The sequence below is a fragment of the Atheta coriaria genome, unplaced genomic scaffold (genome assembly GCF_025399875.1).
Source record: "Atheta coriaria isolate IRGN ID8LTWV9N9 unplaced genomic scaffold, Caltech_Dcor_3.1 contig_92_pilon, whole genome shotgun sequence".
Lineage (NCBI taxonomy): Eukaryota > Metazoa > Arthropoda > Insecta > Coleoptera > Staphylinidae > Dalotia > Dalotia coriaria.
In genome coordinates, this window is record NW_027045602.1 from 1 (window position 1) to 1,339 (window position 1,339).

The 1,339-nt window shown below is 39.7% G+C and overlaps 1 protein-coding gene across 1 annotated transcript; it reads left to right on the forward strand.

Annotated features, from left to right (window-relative positions):
- Nucleotides 1-6: 6 nt before the first annotated feature.
- Nucleotides 7-1,068, forward strand: MED17 (mediator complex subunit 17; the record flags this gene model as incomplete). The annotated part of the gene is given in 3 exon segments (XM_065316630.1): nt 7-205; nt 281-364; nt 367-1,068. Coding segments are annotated over 3 exon segments (915 nt in total), but the record flags the coding sequence as incomplete, so codon positions are not given.
- Nucleotides 1,069-1,339: the final 271 nt, after the last annotated feature.

Genomic DNA, 1,339 nt, shown 5'->3' on the forward strand with positions numbered 1-1,339 from the left:
ATACAACTCATCATCGGTTTGTGTCACTCGACTAGTAATGATAAAAAGGCACAAAATCCACCTCCGGCTAAGAATGAACATGATCATGTCTTGGAACATTCACTGCATCAATTGTTAAGAGAGGTACATCATAAGAATACTCATCATCCATTACCACATCCAAGTACTGGACCTTTAGGACCATCGAAAAAACGTTGCCTAGCTGGTAATTATTGAGTTAAATAATCATAATTATCTTAAACATTGTTTGTAAAATTTATTTGTTTTGTGATTTTTATAGGTCCGATGGCTGCAGATCGTTATGAATTGCTTGAAATGACGAAATCTGAGACTTTACTTGAACAAATCATCAAACAAGCTCAGCATTTTTTATGCGCGCGCGTACTGAGTATGTTCTTGATACAATGGCGAAAGAAGTTAAAGATCCTTTGATTACTTCGCATTGGAACACGTTGAACAGTCCCACGCGTTCCTGTGTAAAGATTAACATCTCTACGCATGGTTACGATGCAGTTTTTCGTACTCCGTTGGTAATTAGCGTTGGTGAGAAGAGTTTGAAGTGTATCTGTCGTGGTGGTAAAGTGATGCACATGAGTTACGAACCGCAAGAGCTGCGTGATTTGATCATGTGTCATATTAATCAACATCAGATTCTCGCTGTGCAAGCACTGGCGAAAACAATGGGATGGCAGTTGTTGGCGAATTCGGCGCATTTGGGTATTGGCACGGTGGAATCTCTTGGAAATGCGAGTTCTTGTATGCTTGTATCGCCTAATGGTGATAGGGTAATTGCGGTAAGATGTGAGCCGCTTTCCGGTGTGCAGGTTTCGGTGGCACATTCGCCAAGAACTGATTTTTTCCCTAGTAGATTGGTTACTGAAAGAAAATGGGAACATTTGGGTGGACAGTTTAGGGATATACGATTGGAGAAGATGGAGGGTAGGAATTTCCTGCATAAAATGGAGTTGCTCATGGCTAGCCTCACAAGCAACTCTTAAATATTTTTATTTATTTAATATTTCATAATTATAAGACTATTGTATGCAAACCATTACACAATGAAATGCGCATGTGTGTAGTTTAGTTCATGATGCCGCCTGAAGTGTGCGTGCCGGTGCGGTGGTTGCCTAGCAATTCCTGCAAGAAGTGCTCAAGTCCAACTTTGCGTGCAGATGTGCTCCGCTGTTTTTGAAATAATTAACAAGTAAAAGGCTGATAGGTGTTCAAAGAAGGGTAAACATCTATAGAGTAAGTTGTTTTACTTTCATTTATAACATACTTTTGCACGGATGAACAAATTTTACCAAGTTATCAACGGATAGAGAACGAAAGTGGTTAA